The sequence below is a fragment of the Molothrus aeneus genome, chromosome 6, assembly GCF_037042795.1.
Source record: "Molothrus aeneus isolate 106 chromosome 6, BPBGC_Maene_1.0, whole genome shotgun sequence".
NCBI classification, from domain to species: Eukaryota; Metazoa; Chordata; class Aves; order Passeriformes; family Icteridae; genus Molothrus; species Molothrus aeneus.
In genome coordinates, this window is record NC_089651.1 from 1,587,634 (window position 1) to 1,606,302 (window position 18,669).

The 18,669-nt window shown below is 36.7% G+C and overlaps 1 protein-coding gene across 2 annotated transcripts in view; it reads right to left on the minus strand.

The window, feature by feature from the left end:
• Positions 1–283: 283 nt before the first annotated feature.
• LUZP2 (leucine zipper protein 2) overlaps positions 284–18,669 on the minus strand; it is a 148,200-nt gene continuing 129,814 nt past the window's right edge. For both annotated transcript variants that reach the window (XM_066551669.1, XM_066551668.1), the window contains 3 exons: positions 8,193–8,285; positions 1,481–1,558; positions 284–946 (listed from right to left, as the gene is read on the minus strand). In XM_066551669.1, coding sequence (XP_066407766.1) covers positions 842–946; positions 1,481–1,558; positions 8,193–8,285 — 276 coding nt within the window. In that variant the 3' untranslated portion in view covers positions 284–841. The remainder of the gene's footprint in view (positions 947–1,480; positions 1,559–8,192; positions 8,286–18,669) is intronic.

Sequence of the window (18,669 nt, forward strand, 5' to 3'; positions counted from 1 at the left end):
TCTGCAATCAATCCTCCCTGATGGAGTGATCAAAGGCCAACTGTCATGGACAAAACAGGGCTTTACTCTTTGAAGTATATTTTATTCTGTTGAGATCAGCACAAATACAGGGGATGAAACTGACTTCCCATGGCTGCCATCCAAGCTAGGAAACTGTAATTCAGTACTACCTGCAAACTTTTTTGCTTGAATCCCCAAAGTAATGATCCTCTCTATCTCCATCCCTGAAACTCCAATTCTGTCAGCTTTTCAGTGCTCAGAAATGGACTAGTTAAGATAGCAGTGAGGAAAAAAAGAACAAAATAAACATATTTTATTGTGTAAGTAAGTAGATTTGAGATGGAAATACTAAAAGGTAAGTATAGATGAAGCCCCACGCACACAGTTCTCTTTTTACAGTTGCACTTAAGGATTGTACTTCAAATATGGTCACACAGCTATCTTCCCCCCACACACACTGACTGCCCCTTAATATCAGAAACTAATCAGCCACAAAATTACATGAAATAAAACAATCTGAGAAATATACTTGAGAATGTCTGTTGTTTACAAAGAAGGTAATTTATAGTATACAATTACTAGGTAGATAAGGTAGAACAAGAATAAGGTAGATAAGGTAGAACAAGAATTCAAAAACTGGAGTGCATTACAAAGCATTTCTTCAAACATCCATTTTGGATTATTGCTGTAAGGTACTAATTGATCTGTTCTAGACTAATTTACAGACATTCATAAAATAGTGAAAAATCCATGCTTTAGAAACCTGGGACATTTCATGCCTTTGTGCTAACAGAACATGAGATGGAAGTGACTGGCAGTTTTCAATGTAGATTAGTAGCATTTAGAGTTTTTTTTCTGGTTTACTAACTGATTCTTCGTATTTTTTCTCCTTCTTTTCAGGTGATTTTTTATCTTCAGGTGTAGTCCATGGAGGGCTGTGAAACTTCTGTAGAGGTAAAAACATGGTATATAGAAAACATATATACGTAAGCAGAAATAAAAGAAAGTACGTTAAAATTCCATGGCAATGGAATTATCCCTAGAAAAGAGTCCGGATCTCTCTTAAAGAAAGCATGATTAACAACCGGCACAGTGCAAAACCATACAAGTCTGATGCTGCATACAGCTTCATATCACTGCATATTTTATATATATATATATATATATACCAATTATATATGTATTTAATATTTAATTATTTTGGAAATCTCTCCTACTCCTGCTTCCAGGGCTATAGACATCACACTATCAAATCAAGTAATTTGACCACCAGCTCTTAAAATATTTAAGAGTTTGCAAATTGTTACTAGCCAGAAAACATTTTGAACAGATGAACTGCAATCAGATGCAGTCAAAGTCTGAACTAAGTAGTCTTCTCTTTTGAGACAGAACTTGGTGAAGAATGTGTAAGTATACTTCAAGTAACTGCATTTCACAAGACCTTTTAGTAAAACCCAACAATTACTCAGAAAGGGAATACCTGAAAGCTTGTCCCTGTTTCTGCTGCCTTCAAACGAGATGTTGAATCATTGCGATTCCCCAAACATGTCTTGGCAACCTGTCAACAGAAATGGCAGAGATAACTACTTCAGATTTTTTCCAAAAACATTCAGTTTTCAAAAAAAAAAAAAAAAAAAAAAAAATCACCGGGTCTTCTCTTAAGCCTAGTTGATGAAATGGAACAAAGTTTTCATAGCTGAGCTTATCCCAGCTTCCCACATCCCTGTAATAGTCTTCAACAATACAGTCTTGTGACAGCCAGTTTAACAATTTGAAAGTCGATACTTATCCAGCTTTTTTACTTCATGTTTAAATCTCATCACCAATAGTGAAGTTTACTTCTACAAGTGGTCCTAGGGAACAGAAAATTAATTACAAGTGTCTTTTATGAGTGAGGAAATAGTAAAAAACAGTAGAAAATCAGCATTACAGTTAGAACTTCTCTATTACTATTCTCTTGTCTAAACTCTAGATCTCTAAGGTATAATAATCCCTGAATAGGAATGTAAAGTCACTGAATGAGGAAATTAAATGAGTCTCAAGGTGAAAAATCTTGGTGTTTTAATTGCTGTCATTTTATTCAAGGAATAATGTTATATTCTTTGCCAATATGCTTTTTAATATCTGGGAAAACAGAGTTGCACAGCATAAATAAAATCAACTACAAGGTAGATTTTTAAACCAAGGAGATCTCCAGATATGAAACCAGAGATTTACTCAACACTGAAAATTCTACTGAACTTAAACAAAAGTCCCTTCAGGAGCAGGATTAAGGATGTCATAAGAAAAGGAGTTGAAACATGAAATACAGTCAAATATTCATAATACTTGATCATTACTCTAAAAGGAGTTCACATTAGAATTTATCTACTTTTTTTGCTATTAAAAGTGATACATTTAAATGGAGTGGAAATGACAGGGTTTTTATAAAGTTTTAAGTCATCAAGACTCTTTCCAATGTAACAGTGGGGGGTTTAGTAATGTTTAAGCTACTGAAGTCAGTCTCTGAGAGGATGCAGATGGATTTGATGTGGGGAACTCTTTTTCATATTTTCCCACTCTAGCCAGCAGCAAATAAGAGTTGGATTCATATAGGGAATAATCAAGGCAGTATTGGTTAAAATAAAGTCTATTGATAAAGCACCTACTCCTTTTATGACAAAAAAATCAAACAAAACATGTGGTTTATGTCTTAGATAAAGACTAAAAAGTCAGATGACAGAGTAGCAAATTTTAGTAGACTTTTAATACTTTAAAACTTTTTAAGTGTGGTCCTGTCAAAAATTCCATTTAAATTATTTACTCTTAATCTAGATTTTAAAAAATATTTCAAGCTGAAACACCTTCAGAAAAAATGAGGATTTAGGTGACTTCTAGGTGTACAGCTTGAGGACAAAAGATACTATAGGTCAAACAATCAATAGTATTGCAAAATGTGTAATGAAGAGGATAGAAATAATGCTAATTAAATATGATAATTTACGTATCTAGAATTTTCTCTGACTGTACATACTAGAACACGAAATCAGGTAACCTATTTCACCAACATAATTTATAGGAGATAGGAAGCAAAAACTATTAATTGCATTAATAAAGCTAAAGGCCAACTTCTTAAGACATATGCAAAGGAAGAAAACAAAATCAGGTCTGCTTTAGAAGAAATAACAGCAAATGATAAAACAATGCTTTTTGGGTGAGTAGTCTTGCATACTCTTTTCATAGACCAGGTAAAAAAGGCTATCTTGATAGGAAAATAGAAATAAAAACTTATGTCTGTAGTATTTCATATTTGTCCACTCAGAGATCTTTTCTTTTTAGTAGCACACCATATGTTGGAGAAAGATAGTAGGGACTTTTTCTTAGGAATGCCTTTATGATGTTAAAGCATAACCTATTCATTATTGACTCCCTGTCACTGTGAATCATTGTGTATCATTACCAAACAAATTACAGATTGAAGAACAACAGTTCAGTAGCCAGGATTGTAACCAGTTCCTATGGGTGAGGTGTTAGACACACAGACACACACACAGACACACACACAGACACACATAGGAGTGGGTTTAACAGAACCCAAACTGAATCCCATCCACATATGACCTCAGGCACATATATAAACACAGACACACACACCCCCACGTGTGTATTCATGGGCTTTTATGTGTATATATAAATGGATATATAAACACATAAGTATACAAATACACACAACACACATATCTTTGTGTCCCTCAGCTGAAGATCAGTGCAGGAGTTTAAACCCAATGAACTAGAATACCTTTCAAAACGTTAGGTGACAGACAAAGAAAGCAAAACATTAAATGTTTGTTATTGTGGTTAGTTCCCTCTAGGCCAAGTAGTGGATTGGTTTGTATGTCTGTCTGTGTGACTCTCTGTCTGTCAGATTCCTTCCCATGAGAGGTACACTCATTACAAAAGGACAGAATGAGAGCTTGACATGGTAGAAACTAAGAAAAAGCAAAAATAATTTGCTGTGCTGCTTTCATCAGCTTAGCATGCAGCCCAATCAACAAAGTATCTGTGTGTGAAATTCTGGTTATAAAATCTGCATCTTGATTGGTAATGTATAGAAAATTTGAGAAGTTATGGTATTCAATTGTCCTAGTAAACAGCACTGCAAAGCTGGAGAGTTTCACAGCTGGATGTATAAATGACAAAGGTGGATAATTAAAGGGTGCATTTTTATTTTAAAAATTTTCAACAAGCCAGTCAGAACTCAGCATGTCCATTGGCTATCAAATCATGCAACTTTATCTGTGAACAGCTGAACCATGTAACTTGAAGTATTTTCTGCTGCATCAACTCAGCAAATCAGAACTGGCTTTATGGTCGAAAAAAAATCATAACAATTTAAAGTCAAATTAATCCATTCCCAAGTGGACAGGAAATCAAGTTTAAATAAGTGGTATTATAACAGCTTTTGCAGTTAGAAAATAATTCTGCTGCTCCTAAAGAGCATCATACAGATTGAATTGACCAGACATTGGAGTTTCAGTGATCCTTTGCACTGCTACTCCTTTTGGCTCCATGGGGCACAAAAGGCAGATACAGAAGTTGTTTGTAGAGTGTGATGGGGATAAAGTACTGAGTTAATTCTGAAGAAAATCAACCAGATACAGGAGAAAAGGATGGGGTGGTTAGGTCAGCTGACAAACTAGTTATCCTAGTTGCCATTAACCAGGTTAGGCTCACTGTTTACTCAAGACATGTTTTATCAGATTTGCTCATGAATTTGTTACAGATCTCTACTGGAAGCTGCTCTAATTACTGTTTAGAAGATGCAGAACAAGAAGTATGTGAAATGTGCATGTACCTTTTCAGAAGACACCTCTGCAGTTTTTCATATCCTTTTTCTGGTTTAGATCACAGTGTGCTAAGGGGATGCTTAAACTCAGATGATGTAACTTCTTATGACCTTCCTAGTCTTCATTTACAGAATCAAATTTACTTTAAGGATTTTATTAGTTTGAAATTTTGTTATAAAAATGGCTTTTTTTCCTCTTGTTACACCCTTTGGAAAACAATTGGAGAGAGCAATGTGATCAAAGCTCTGAAACTGAAACTGATTTAAGGAAATAAAGCAAAATGCTGTAGTTGCTTAGAAATGTGTACAATTTTGGCTCCAATACTGAATGTCCTTTGTCACTGAATGAATAATGAACGTAATAGTGTTTGTTTACTGCAGGAAATTAAGGCAGTAAATAAAAGCACTATCACTTCTATTCATCAGTGAAGATTCTATAAGGACAAAGCAAAAAATCTAATATGACAACAGAGAACAAAGAATAATTTTATACATTCTTTGATGTTTTAGCAATACCAAATAGGTGGTTTAAAGCGATATGTTACATGCATAAGAATTATTTGACATGAAAAAAGAATGAAGTAAATTATGGTGTAAAAGCCAAAATTTTGGAAAGACAGAAAAAGGAAGGGATACAGGGGAAAAAGCTCTGCAGAACTGGTTCTGCACAGAGACTTTCAGGAGTCAGACATAGGAAAACATCTCTGGATAAGGCTAAGTATTGACAGGATGCTTCTAATAAAGTGAAAATAAACTAAAGAATGCAAACTTTTACAACAATATTGAAATTAATATTTTTTTGGTTTTTGATGAATTTCGGATTCTGTATCACAGGAGATTCTACCTACTTCTGGCTATTACTGGTCCTATGTCAAATTTCATTGCAGATAAATATCAGCAGTGTCTAATTTCCAACTTTGCTACTCTGTATCCCATTTGTCAATACAGTTTCATTTTTATTTGTTACAATGTAAACTACACTAATTACTGTGAACAGCCATAAACCCCATAAATATAAAATTGCAGAAAGATCACAAATTTAAGCTAGAGATGCTTAGCCATACAGACTTAAAAACACCAGTTGGAACCAGCAAATAACCATTTTGCTTTATTTTTTGCCTCAGTACCTGTAAGATTGCATGTTCTTCTCTAGTTAGTCTTCACTACCTTAATTCTTCCAAAATATAAATCACATTTTATTTATCAGAGACACAACAAAAGGATCTTTGTAAAGTTCTGAGAAAGGATTGCTGAAATATTAGGTTTCTAAGCAACAGAGTTTTAAGTACATCTTCACTAATTTTTCTTAAAAATGCTGCATTACATCCTTAACCATCCAACCTTAATCTTCCTTCATTTGAAGTTAAGCTGCTGTAAAAACTTCAGAAAAAATTACACACAGACAAGTAATGAAAAAACACAATTAAAACTCTTCCTAAGTGTTGAATTTTCTCCAAGTGCACAGGTCCAAACTGCAGCTTTGTATTACTGAAGTAATATGATCCTTTGGGAAAATAAACTCCTTCCAGCTCTTTCAAACTTAAAGGTGGTATCTCTAATGCCAATATATGAAGCCTAACTGTGGAAAGAGACATTTTTAGTTCAGTTCTCAAAAATAATAGTTTCAATTCTTCCTTGTGTCCTTCTCTCTATGTTAATGGGAGATGGTGATGGTGATGATGGTGATGATGAAGTAAAAGTTTGCTAGACCAATGTCATCACCTGCTCTATTTTTATGTCCATTTTAGCCTATGTTAAGATGGACAGTGTGTCCATCTGCTGACTGACTGAACAGTTCAAAATACTAGTTGCTAGAAGTACAAAAAGCAACCACCAGCTTATCTAAATAACTAAAACCTTGATTTTATGGAAAAGTGAATCTTTTAGGTGTCTTTCATCACAGTACTTGATACTGAAACGAAATACTCTTTTGATTTTTGAAATATATTAACAGTTATTTTCTTTTTCTTTCTCTTTTAATGTATTCATTTCAGTAAAAAAGAGTTGTTTGAACTTCTGACACAAGTATTTACCCTAAATTATTTCAGTCTCTTCTAAAAGTATTCTACATTTCATCAAGCCTCACACAACTTTTCTAAGGAATAACTAACCTCTAGTCATAATCTAAATAGAGTTCACTCCAACTTCATAATGTTACATGTTTTTCTTCCCCTCCTTCAAATTTTATTAACAACTGAAGTTTCCTTTACCTTTAGATATTAAGAAATGTGCAACAGCAAGGTAAGCACTCTTATGGGTATGCAATTTCTCCTTGTTCTGTGGAGGATGTGGCAGAAGGGAGGTAACTTATAACCTGAACAAACTTATAACACCTTTGTAATAAATGGATACGGTATAATTAAAAAAATATATTGTATACTGAATTATGTAAGATTTTTTTCCAGAATTTTCTTCATACTGTCATGATCACTAACAGCAAGTTACTCAGTTACCTCCACAGGGTTTTATCTCAAGATATAACAATATATTCAATATATATGTTGAGTATTTTATATATATATATATATATATATATATATATATATATATATATATATATATATATATATATATATTTTTCACCTGCAAATTAGTCAGAGTATCACTATACTTTCTGAACTATTGAGCAGAAAATCCTCAACAGTCAGAGCAGACTCTCACAACAAAATTTGTCTTGCTCATTTTTTTCTGTTTTTTTTTTCCTGTTCTATTTTTATCTTTATAATTACAGCCACAATCCATGCATTTGAGATTTCTGAGAAGAGCTCATCCCATGCTTTTTGACTGAGTGTATTGTCTCAGTAAAAGCAGCAGATTTAGCTTTCTGTCAGAGCCATCATAAGAAAAACACAGCTTTACAGCTTTCCTAGACTGGCAGTGAACGATATCACATCCTTTCAATTATTATGCTGTCATGTCTTACATCCTCCCAAAGGCTTTGCTTTGTTAAACAAAGCATCTGTGAAGGCTGTGCCTGACTATTAGAAATAAATAAATTAGTAATAAATATAATGATATGTAAACAAGGGGTTTCATCTCACTATAATGCAGACAACGCTTCACCCAGGAACAAACAGATTTTTGAAATGGTTAAACATCAAATGACACCGCTTTCCACCACTGCTCTTCCTGCAACAGCTCTACCAATTCCATTAAGCAGTTTTGAACAGAAACCTTGATAATATACATGCACATATTGACAGCAAGGAGCATTTGCTCCTCAGCACTTTAATACAGAACATAGTGGCTTTATAAATTAATATGTCTACCATCCTGAATAGGAAAAGTCCCACTGACAGTCACCTAAAGCATTCATGTTTTCATACAAGCTAGATTAGGCCTTATTTTTCAGGTGAGCTCATCTTACATCTTGAGAATCACACTCCTGGGTGCTTTGATTTTCTTCCTTTTTCGAGGCCAGATGAAAATTCCCTTTCTCTGCTGAAACATTTTGCCAGACCTGAAAAATAAAAATATAAAATAATAATTAAAAAAATTAATGTAATTGTGATAAAATTTTAAATAAGCTACATCTGAAAATTCAGGATAACAATGAAAAACCAAGAGGTCATATACTGCAAACTGTTAACTACTTTATATACTGCATTTTCAGCAAATTTTATACAGGAAAGTTAAAACTTCAGACACCAGTTTTGAAATCCTTCTCATGTCACTTATACTGCATTGAATTACTAAATAATATAAATGATGATCAGAAATTATGAACAGGACAAACCAAACTAAGCAGGTCACTATTTACAATTTAACTTGAACCATGAAAAATAGTTCAATTCATAGTTGAAATAAAATAGTTCAAATAGTCTCTGATCAACAGAGTTCAAATAGTCTCTTCAATAGTCTTAGTTTTATAGAGCAACTGACTATAGAAGGAAGTAATGTGGAGATAAACAAATTTAAAAGATCGATATAAATAATTATTTTGTTAAATAGTAATAAATGCCATTTAACATCTGTATTGAGTGACCTGTTTGCTTGGACTGAAAGAAATTACAGTTCTTCAAACCTAAATTTCTTCCCATTGAATAACATAAGTGTATGTTCAATAAATGATAAAACCTATGTTCACTTGATTTCTTGACTACCTGACAAAGTGAAATTCCATGGGATGCCAGCAAAACCAGACAGCTTTAAGCCCTACTAACTGAGGAGAATAAATGCCTATGCATAGTACTTATTTCAGAATTTGATTCTTGCTTAAGATTGTACCTGAGCAAATGATACACAATTTCTCAGCATGTTGTACTCATTTCTACAGAACAAGGGGAAATTTGAGATGTTAGGTAAGTTGTCATCAAAAAATTAATTCCAAGTGTCACATTTTCAGATGTTTAAAGCACTTCCTATTTCTAGGACACTGGAAAACAAGAAAATTTCCAATTGTCTCCTGTTTAACCTTCAAAAGATTGAAGTCCGTTATTACATACTAGAACTCTTCTTTTCTCTCTCCCAAAACAAAAGACAAGATTTTATGAGGTTTTTCAATTTCTATAGGATTGCCTTAGGCAGTAGGATCAGATTCTGTAACCAGCTTTTAAAATCACTCACCGGAGCTGCACTGCTCAGACACCAGCCAAACCTGGGAGCAGTGAGTGGGGCTGCTTCATTCCCTGTTTTCTAACTGATGGACACTGCATCCCTTCATCTATCACACAGCCACTATCTCCAATTACTTTTCATACTACTACCCTAAGGTGACACTGATCTGCATGTCTTAAGTTCAGTTTAAAACGCCACCACACTTCTCACAAAGGCCAAGGGAAGAAAGCAGAACAAGAGGGCAAGACCCTGGCTGGGTCCCTGTCGTGGTTTGACACTGGCCAGGCACCTAGGAAGTAATTCACTTACCCTCTCCAGCTATAGCTGGGCAGAGGAAAGGGAAAAAAATTAATGAAGGGCTCATGACTTGAGATAAGGGAGAAAAACACTCTAAGGGCAAAACATTTAAAGGTATAAAGGAAATTTATTATTAAGAGATTCACAGGAGGATAATGAGAAGTAAATGAAGCCTTTAAAACATCTTTTTTTTTCTCCCCAGCCTCTCCCTCCTTCCCAACGGCAGCGAAGGGAGGCAGGATGTGGGATTTCGGTCAGTTTGTCATTCATGAGCTTCTGTTTGCTCATGGAGTCTTTGCTCTGCAGTTAGGTCCCTCCCACGGGCAAAGAGTCTTCCCAAAACTGCTGTGGTGTGGGTCACTCATCCACAGGGTGCAGTCCTCTAAGGACAGGCTGCTCTAGTCTGGGAGCAAGGGCTCTCTGTCTCTATCTCTGGGAGCAGGGGCCCTCTCTCTCCACTCAGGTCTCCCACTGGATCACAGCTTTCTCCAGCATCCACCTGCTCTGGTGTGAGCACTTTTCCCACAGGCTGCAAGGGGATCTCTGCATTCCCTGAGGACCTCATACATTTCAGGGGCCAGCTTGTTTCACCACAGTCCTCACTGCACAGGAATCTCCTGTGGCTGTACCAGTTGTGGGTTTCTCTGGGTCTGGATTGAAGGCACTTGAGACACTAATTCATGTTCAGACTCAGGTGTTTATTATTTCTTATCATAAAACAGTCTCACTACTGTGAGTTCAGCAGCTTTTCATTAGAAGGCACAAAATGGCCAACAATCTCTTGGTACAAGGTTTTTTAAGACTAAACTATCCAATTAAGAACTGTCACCTGGATTATTTTCCCTTTTAACCCAATAACTGATCCCAGAGAGCTGCAATGGGGACTTTTCTGCCCAATTACAAAATGCCACCCAAACCCATGGAGAAGAAGGAAGAAGAAGCATGAAGAAGAAACCCAGGATAGCACCCTGTGCTCTCCATCTTGCTTCCATCCACAACACACTAAAAATCCCAAAACCTCAATTTCCCACCCAGTGATACACACACACACTACTCTCTATAATCACACCCACACTATTCTCTATAATCTATTTCACACTTTTGTGGATTCCAGTCTGTCTTGAAGTCTGGGAAACTTTCTCCATGGATGAGGGTCAGAGTCAGTGCTGCCCTGGGGGTCAGGGCACCCCAGAGCAGACAGAGAAATATCCCCTGTGGTGCCCTGGATTTCCACAGGCTCTGATGCTTGGAGCACGTCCTCCCCCTTGTTCTTTTCCACTGACCTTGGAAAAGTTGTTTTTCCCTCACATGTCCTCACTTCCTCCTCTTCTCTGACTAGAAGAAAAATTGCTGCTTGTAGGTACCATTGCCAACAAGTTCCATTAATTCGAAGATCCCTGCAGGATCCTGTAGTGCTGAGAGTTTGATTTCATCTAGGTTCCACACTGGGGGGTCACTCGCCGTGTTTCCACCATTGGCCATTTGGCCACCACGTGGGCAGAGGCAGCTGCCATGGCACTGGTGCTATTTAACACCTCTCCTCAGACCCAAGCTGCCACCAGTGCCAACTCAGACTGGTTTGACAGTGCCAAGTGCCTCCTGCAATCTGCCATCAGGAAGCTGGGCTGGTGAGTTTTGTTTCCCAGAGAGAAGGTCAGGAGAAGCTGCCACTGCTGCTGCCCCTGCCCTTCTGCCTGTGGTGTGGCTGGCTGGGGGCTGCTGGGCAGGCAAGGCTCGCTGCAGGCTGCACCGAGATGGAGGCAGCCGTGGTGTGGGAGCCGAGGAATCAGCCAGCAAAAGAATGGTGGCTCTCCCCTGGAGAGCCAACCCTTGAACAAAGCACACTAAAGTTCGGGTGAGGAAACCCTCCCGCCCACGATCCCTTGCTGTTCCATGTCAATGTGTTGTATCCCATTGATTTTTCCCTTGTCACTCTTCCAAGTTACTGTATCCCATTTGTTATTTGTTTCTCCCCACCGCCGTGAAACACGAGCTGCTGGCCCTGGCTCCCTTTACAGAGGCCCCTGCTTTAATAAAGGCCTCCTTGCTGTGGAACCTGCCACACAGTGCTCAAGTCCCTTTTCTCCATGTCACTCTCACCGCTGCTGGGCTGAGAGCTGGGAAATCCCTCAGCTGCCAGGATTGTGCCCCTGGGACATCTTTATGAAGATGCTTCTTCAAGAAGGTCATGGCACTCCTGCCATGGACACTGCCCCAGCACGGTGGCACATACCTGCACCAGGGACAGCCCCTGGCAGAGGTGCCCTGCTACTCCTGGAAAAAAATGCACTTGTGCTGTTTTGATTTTCTTAAATATGTCATCATAGAGGCATTACCAACCTCTGTAATTGGGCCAACAGCCTGTCCATCTTCAGAGCTGTCACAGACATCTTTTATGAAAAATTCTTTCCTTAGGATTTTTCCTCCTGAGAAGCTGAGAGGCCTCAGGAACAAAATGTCAACAATGGTTATCTGCTGCTGTGGAATGCAACAGGTGCATCTGTGATTGGCCCATGTTGGTTGTTTCTAATTAATGGCCAATCACAGCCCAGCTGTGGCTCTCTGTCCAAGCCACAAACCTTTGTTATCATTCTTTCTTCTTCTATTCTTAGCTAGCCTTCTGATGAAATCCTTTCTTCTATTCTTTTAGTATACTTTTAATGTAATATATATCATAAAATAATAAATCAGCCTTCTGGAACATGGAGTCAGATCCTCGTCTCTTCCCTCATCCTCAGACCCCTGTGAACACGGTCACACAGAGCCATCAGAGATATCAGAGATTGGCTCTGCTGGACATGGTGGAGCTTCCAGCAGCTTCTCACAGAAGACCCCTGTGGGACCCCCCACCCATTCCCAAAAACCCAGGCCGTGCCAAATCAACACAGTCCTTTAAATCTGAGTTCTGGCCAGAACTTCAGAGGGCATACTGCATCTATTTAGGCAGTTTAGTCTATAAAATTTTACAACCAACACTGACTATTTACATGAAAAAAAATTTAGAGACTTAGCTACTTGGTGATGATGTCTGCAAAGGAAGACTTTGCAGACAGGATGTTTTATTATTAGAAACAACCTCTCATATAAAAATGAATATGCTATTACTTATCTGAGGGGGGCCTATTTACTAGATCTTACATAATAAAAATGACATCAAGTATTCCACAGGGAAATTGCTTGGATAAAGATTATGAACTCCTTCCCAATTTACTTAAAGCTTTCTAAACTGTACTCAAATCTTTTTAGTACAGGATTTCAAATGCAAATATTTTTTCAAGGAACATGAAATCTTCTATTTTGTTTTTCTCTTTGAAATAATTTAGAAGCATCTTCATGGTGAGACCTTACAAGCTCAACTAAAACCCAAGCTTTACATTTCAGATCCTTGAAATAATTGTTTAAAATGTATTGAAGGTATGTGCTCACAGAATAAACTAGACTCTGTTGATGACTGCTTTGCTTGCAGCAAAACTTGCAAAAATACTTGAAAAGAAGCAAACCAAATGTCTTATTTCTTTGAGATCTCTTCCAAAGTTTGCAGTGGAATAAATAAGACCCCACTTCTCCTTCATGCCCTTGAAATTTCCTTCAGTTATGCTTTATATATTTTTCATTTCTAATACCAAACAGCATTTCTGAAAGGTGCACTATTGTTATAATACCCTCATCTTCACTGCTAAATAAAACTGCAAAATTAGGTATACTGAATCCCATCTTTCAAATTATTTTTAAACCTTGATATGTAGTTCAATTATTTGCCATATTATAAATAGTCTTACTGGCTCTTTCTTCTCACATGACTTTTTGGCATGACTGCACAACCCTTACTCTGTAGCCAGCAGTTTTTCACGTGAGATGCCAGAGTGCTAGGAACAGGACTTGCCAGAAAACCTGCCAACACCATATGGGTCACATCAATGCAATTTTTCCCTATTACTTAGAGAGTCACAGATTAATCTTTTCTACACTAAGGCCTTCTAGTGATAATCAATTTCCACATTAACAAAAAAAAAAATTATGGCACTCATACTGATCTGACAGAAAGATTGCACAGCATTTTCAATGTAAGCAAACAAACTAAGGAGTTTCTGGCAGAGTGCAAGTTCATGATATCCAAGGACCAAAAAACCCCAGTTCATGATGGCCATGATGGTTTTCCTCTAATGATGGGCAATGTCTTGATATGGCCATTTTGATGAACTTTAAATACTGAAATAATGTAATTTGTCCAGAAATACATTTTTTTGCTGCTGAAGGTTTCATGGACCCAAACTGCAAACATTCAGAAACTACCTACAGCAAAGACTTGCCAGCCTGTCTTGGGTGTGCAGCTGCACCTGTCTGCACTTCCTGATATCTGTTTGGCATGTTGAGTGAGGCCAGCCTGAGAGCTCCCCCTGCACTGGGGCTGCTTCTCTTCACCAACCTCCACCAAGATTGCTATCCAGATGGTCTGCCAAGAGGTTAAAAATAAGGAACAGCTTAGGCAGGGCTCATCCCCACTGCTCAGCACACTCAGTTTTGTATTCTTCTGGGACATGTCTTATTCTTTTGAGATGGAAGTGGCTTTTGTCATGTCTAGGAGGTCACAGGTTGCTCAAGAGTTTGTAGCACTTATGTAAAAACTGAGCAGTTTTTACAAGTGGATGAAGCAAGTGGATGAAGTTGTCAGAGCTTTTCTGGGCAAGGTGCATCGATCAAGAGCTGGAAATGTCACCTTTCCAAAGTCAGTACTGACTGCTCCTGGAAACCATGGCTGTACATTGCACACACACACACAGGCCAGCTGCCATGTTAATGCCTCATATATTATTTTGGCCAAGGAAAAGGTGCTAAACCTATAACCTTTTCCTTCACTCTTCTTCTTCGAGCAGCATCATTTTCAATTACAAAAGGTCACATAATTTTGAAGTGTATTATAGACTTTTGAGGTATCCTCCTAGCCTTACAAGTTTCATAGAATCATAGACTGGCTTGGGTTGGATGGGACCTTAAAGAACGCCTTATTACAAATTCCAATCATTGTAAAAAGTATTTGAGTATCTATTATACCTTTCCACAACAGAATTCACAGACAAAATATGTAATTGATATGTATATACTGATACATATACTGATACTGATATTTAAAAAACAATTGTATTTCTTTTCTTTATATTCTGATTATAAATCTTCCACAGTAACTCCCATGCAAAAAAAAAAAAAAAAGAATAAAAAAGAGAGAAGTCAATATAAAAAACAGTAATAAAACTACTACTACTATTTATATTTCTATAAGTGAAGGTCACTGGATATGTATAGACATATATTTGGCATGTTTTCAAGTAGAGATAACTAGCTTTTCTCTACTGCATTGTCAATATTATTCAATATTAATAATATTGAAGTGTAGGTGTATCACTGGGTGAGAAATTGAGGTTTTGGGATTTTTAGTGTGTTGTGGATGGAAGCAAGATGGAGGGCACAGGATGTCATCCTGGGTTTCTTCTTCATGCTTCTTATTCAATAGTAAGCGGGAGAGACATACTTCAGTTTTTATATCTATTTAATGCACATCTACAGAGATATAATTTTATAGGACAATTCCTATTCCAAATAGGACAAATTTTAAAGGACTGCAAATCCTATAATGAACAAGATCTTTAAACTTCTACATACTGTTTCTAAAGTAAGCATCTTTGTCATTATAGTTATTTCCTTTTTTTTCCAATTTGCACTGTATTCAACGATCTTTAATGTGGAAAATAGCTGCTTACTTTTATGTCAACACTCAGCACTGAGCATGGGTCTAAGTTTTGTGAATATTCTATAACAACCCCACTCTGATTAGAAGTGGAAACTGTTAGGATATATTCAACATGGACACCAAAAGATCACATTTCATTTTCTTTACATTTCACAGACGTTTGTATTGGTTATAAAAGAGTTTCTCCAAGATGAACATCCACAATGATCTCAAATAGCTGAACATCCATCAAAGTGAAAGAACTTTTCTTTCAAATAGTTCATTTGGGATGATAGATGACCTATCTAGATGTCAATTTCCTGAATAATTCTTTTCATCTACGAGTGCAGAATTTCCCCTCATAAATGCAGCTACCTCATAGCAGTATATTATGTTAGACATTATATACATTATAAATCTACGTTTTTTTTCTTTGTAAGTCTTCTGGGGTCCTTTATCTCTTGAAAAAAAACTATTCTAAAATAAAAAAAAAAGAATTTAAAGTTTTGTTTGTCAAGAGCTAGGGAAGATACTGAATTTTTCAAACACTATTTATAGTATTTCCTACTTAATAAGTCTTCTACTTTAAGTCTCCTTGGGGGAAAAAACTAGTTCATAACCACCTCAAAGCAGAGGATCTCATAGATCTCAGTGAACATCCTTTCTATATGAAAGCCAGCACACACAGAAAGGATGAAGTGTCCCTGAACTGCAGCGAGCTGGAGGATGCCAGTCTCTGCCAGAGACCAGAGCAAAGCATCCTTTCTGGGGTAGTCCAGCACGACATGCAGCAAACTCACAAATGTGCTCAAAGATAAGAAAGTACCACAGAAAGAGAACATAAAAATAATAATAGGTCACCTGCCACTAGTAACATACAGAATGTATGTGCACTGACAGTATGGAGTGGAAATCTATTAACTATTCGCAGTATTTAAGTTTACACCCAAGCGCCTCCAGGAGAGCAAGGGTCTGGTAAAGGAGAAAAGACTCACAAGAGAGGAATACAATTCTAAAAATGCCTAGCTACACATACAAAGAAGTTCCATGTGTTTGTTATTGTGCATGGAATTCTGCTGTTTTTTTCTAATACAGCTTATTTTGAAAGCATTGCATATTTGAGATAATTTCAGTTTTCTAATAGAGCCTTAAACCAACACTTTCAGTTGCCTCACTTCCTTGGAACAACTGCAGTTTCTTATTTGTATTTTCATGCAGCTGAGGGTGTGAAAGCCCTTGTGAAAATGTATACAACCATTTATTTCTGGATCAATAAGAGTCTCTTTGTGATGATTTATTGTACCTCAGTTTTCAACAGAGTCAGAATGATGCATTTACTTCTATTCAACTGCCAAAACAAAAGAGAGAATATCTAAATTACATGCTTAGACAAAAATAAAAAAAAAAAAAAAGGAAACAAATCAAAGTTCTGGTAAGATTTTGCAAGAGAAAGAAATAAAATTAATTAACTGAAAACAGAATTTAGAAATATGTTTTCCTTGTAGTAACCTTGTGGAAGTCATAAATAATTTACATTAAACTGTGGACAAAACATTATCATCTTCTTGTAGCATATGTTGGTACGAAATATATGAGACAATGAAAACCTGAAATTATTGGAGTCAGTTGTTTAGGTTGGCTGTTCAGGAAAATTCTCACTAAATAGAACCCCACATGTCACACAGTTTTGTAGCCTAGTGAGATTAAACATTTACAGCCCAAATTATATTATAATCAACAATGGCCAGCAGAAAAGAATCCAGGTTGTTCTAAGTAGTGCTCAGTGCACACATACCTGAAAGTGTGCCTCCCTACTACTTAAAAACAAACTAAGCAAAGAAAATAAATAATTTAAAGTGTGTGATTGATACACTGTGCTGGTAAGAGAACTAACCTGTAAAAGTCTGGAATTTATTAATAGCCTACCATGGAGGATATTCAGGTGCATGCTGTGTACAGGGCAATTCCACTGCTACACACTTTTGAGCAGTTACCAGAAATATTCTTAATTAAAAAAGGTATCTTTAATTATCTGCAGATAACAGACCTGAGATCTGCAGCTACACACATGTGGAAGTACTCTACTACAAGACAAAAATTACTGAATTTTGCAAACAGATGCTAATCCAACATTACTTGAAGTTGCACAACACCACCACAAAATCCAGCTATTCATCTTTACGGGTCACTGAACATTAAAATTTTCCAATTTATACCATTTACAAGAGCACCTGTGCTCTGTAATTTACGTCTTCCAAATTTCTCATCTATTACCTGTAGTAATTAGGCTATTGTTTACCTGCTCTATTTTTGTAGAGGATGTAATTGCAAAGTGAATTTAAAGCACACTTGGCTTATCATTCTGCCAAAACCCAAACAGGCTTTCCTTTGCTAAAAATAGCCCAAATTGTTCTTCATGTAACAAACTCAATCAAACTATGTAATATAAATACCAGATTAAAATTTGTACATATGTAAGAATCTGTAAAATTAGTCCATGGAAATGGAAATTACATCTTGTCAGTAAAAGGCAATACAACATTTCAGTCCTACCATCAGCAACACTTTATTCCACAAGAGCAACCAGTGAAATTGATGAAATATTTGCTTTCTATGATCATCTGTAACCAGGTAGGTGTTCCCACAGCTGTCTACAGCTTCTGTCTCACTTTAATCATTTGGCTGATAATTAAAGAGGAGAAAAGTATCTCTTGAAAAGCATTTACATTTTGAATGTATAGCAAGATACAAAAGCTTGTGCCTTAAAAAACAACAACTAAATTACACTTCAAATAATCCGGTGCAAAAATTTAATGAAGTCCTCCAAGATCTCTACTACTCTGTAGGTAGATGCTACTACATTAAACATCAGGAGTCTTCTGACTTTAATAGGTAAAAGAAATTCTCTGTTGCTGCTCAATTCCTGTTATTTGAAGTCAGCTGGGCTAATGATAAAAATATTTGCCAAAAGCCAGTGCTGCTTCTAACGATGTAGCAATGTGTGATGTGAATACATATTATGGATTTGGAGGAGAGCTTACTGCTGCGGGAAAGCTGTTAATGACACATTTGGGGTTTGGTCCTGAAAGTCCTAAGCACAACCACAGCAATTTCAGTGGAAGCTGAGCAGGCTCACTGCCTTTACAAGACTTTCCTTGCCTCTATTTCTTTAATCCCTAAATGCAGTATTTTTCTGTGACACTTCTGATCTGACATTTTCCTGAGATTAGTTTTCCATCCTGGCACATGCTTTAAAGAAAATGTT